Source organism: Oryzias melastigma, linkage group LG5 (assembly GCF_002922805.2).
Source record: "Oryzias melastigma strain HK-1 linkage group LG5, ASM292280v2, whole genome shotgun sequence".
Lineage (NCBI taxonomy): Eukaryota > Metazoa > Chordata > Actinopteri > Beloniformes > Adrianichthyidae > Oryzias > Oryzias melastigma.
The window spans coordinates 10,085,531-10,087,427 of NC_050516.1; the positions used below are offsets into that span (position 1 = coordinate 10,085,531).

At 44.4% G+C, this 1,897-nt stretch overlaps 1 protein-coding gene across 1 annotated transcript in view; it reads right to left on the reverse strand.

The window, feature by feature from the left end:
- Positions 1-1,897, reverse strand: part of vstm2l (V-set and transmembrane domain containing 2 like) — a 37,128-nt gene continuing 35,231 nt past the window's right edge. Inside the window, exons 3-4 of the mRNA XM_024271187.2 lie at positions 495-539; positions 1-423 (exon numbers count right to left, since the gene is read on the reverse strand). Of these exons, the coding sequence (XP_024126955.1) occupies positions 145-423; positions 495-539 (324 nt within the window). The 3' untranslated portion in view covers positions 1-144. The remainder of the gene's footprint in view (positions 424-494; positions 540-1,897) is intronic.

The following is a 1,897-nucleotide window of genomic DNA, read 5'->3' on the forward strand; positions in this document are numbered from 1 at the left end:
AAAACCTTTTCTCTGCTGACATTCTCCAGCATTCAGGCAGCAAACAAACCAAGAAACATATGCAGAAAACCTTCAGCCCTCCATGTAGAAACGAGACATGAACATGCAAGAGGACTGGAGGTTAACTACAAAACGAACGCTGCTTCACAATGACTGAGGCTGCCAGCCCGTCTCCTCCTCGTCTCCCCGTCTGCTTCCTGCATGCGAGGTTTGGTGACTCCCCCGTCTCCACTGCCGGGCTTCCTGTAGGCGGACGTCATGTGACTCCTGACTGTTGACCTGGAGGTAGGCGCGGACGCGGTGATGCTGCGCCACAGCACCGCTGTTGTCAATGACGCGACACTCGTAGGTCCCTTCGTCTGATGCTTTGACGCTGGAGAGGCGGAGTTTGTGGGAAATGTTGCTGCCGACCACTTTCACCACCTGGTGGAGACATAGGAAGTAAAAGCAACATGAAGCAAGTAAACAAACTCTAAAACCACTTTAAGACTTACACTGATCTTCGTGGAGTCCTCGGACATTTCCTCCATGGTCGCTATCTGCACAGAAACAGCAGAATTCAGTCAGCCTAATTCAGTAACAACAATTTTAGATGTTTTCTCTGCTGCTGGAAGCCTTTAGGCGTGCTTGACTTGAGCGTGCATGTGGGTGTGTGTGTCATGCTTACATCTTTGAGCATGAAAAGTGAGTACAAACCCACTTGGTGCCACCAAGCCTGTAAACAGGGTGATTGCATATGCAGAAGCAGAGGTATTCCGTTGGGGACAGGTATTAATTGTGAATGTGGTAAACAGAAATTTCAAAAATCTTTTTTTTTTTCTCAGAGCCATTTCCTGCTCTGATAGACATGACCGAGGAGCGTGCGTTTTCACTGAATGTGTTCCCCTGTTCTCCCACTGCTGCCAACGACTAATCAGCATCCACACTCTGTTAATATGCTGGAGGGCTTCCGCCATGGCAGGTACTGCATTTCCCTTTGACTGAAAAACAGTAAACTTTAGGCTCAGTCCCAGCTTTAGAAGTGTTCACCCACATTCAAATTGTTCAATTTTAGATGCATCAGTAACAGAAGACTGGAGATAGAAATGTGAAACTTTTAGATACAGGTGGAGTTCAATAATGTTTTTTTAATTAATTATCTTCCAGAATTTGATTTTATAGTACAACATTTGGCTTTTATTTGTCCTCCTAATTGGATTTTATAAAACTTTCCCAAACTAAGGGTGTATTCAGACTGGACACATAAAGTGAACCAGAGTTTCGTTCCCCCCATGATCAGGAGCACATTTTCAGTCTAAATACACCTAGGGTGACCCTGATCCGAGACTAACAACTACTCTCGGACGCATTTTTTATATTGATCTCGGTTCAGTTCCAGTCAGACTGAACTCTGGTTCGCTCTGTGTTTCCTCAGTCTGAATAGGCTTTGTTCTTGAAGTGGAACAACGAGACCAAACGACCGCCGTAGGGTCGTTTGGTCGTTAGGGCCATTATGGGATGTAAACACAGTAGAAAGCAACAACGTGTCAGGAGTCAGAGCTCTGTGTCCCCCTCTGGTCACTGGCGGGAATCATCGCCGTTTTACAAATACACCACATCTTCGAGCCGTCCCAGCGCACATTCCCCAGATGCCGTTCACCTGACCCTCATTGCAACTTCGTTATTTTTAGAACGTGTGTCAGTCAGCGACACTTCAGTCTCATTTTTTTCAACTACAAAAAAAACACTCAATAGTTTTGCTTTGAAAATGGGAAGCTTCACCAACACTTTAATTCAATTCAATTCAATTCAATTTTATTTATATAGCCCGAAATCACAAAGAAATTTGCCTCATTGGGCTTCAAAATATAAACAATTGTTAAAAACTAAACAGACTAAATAAACTGGTTATCCCTGC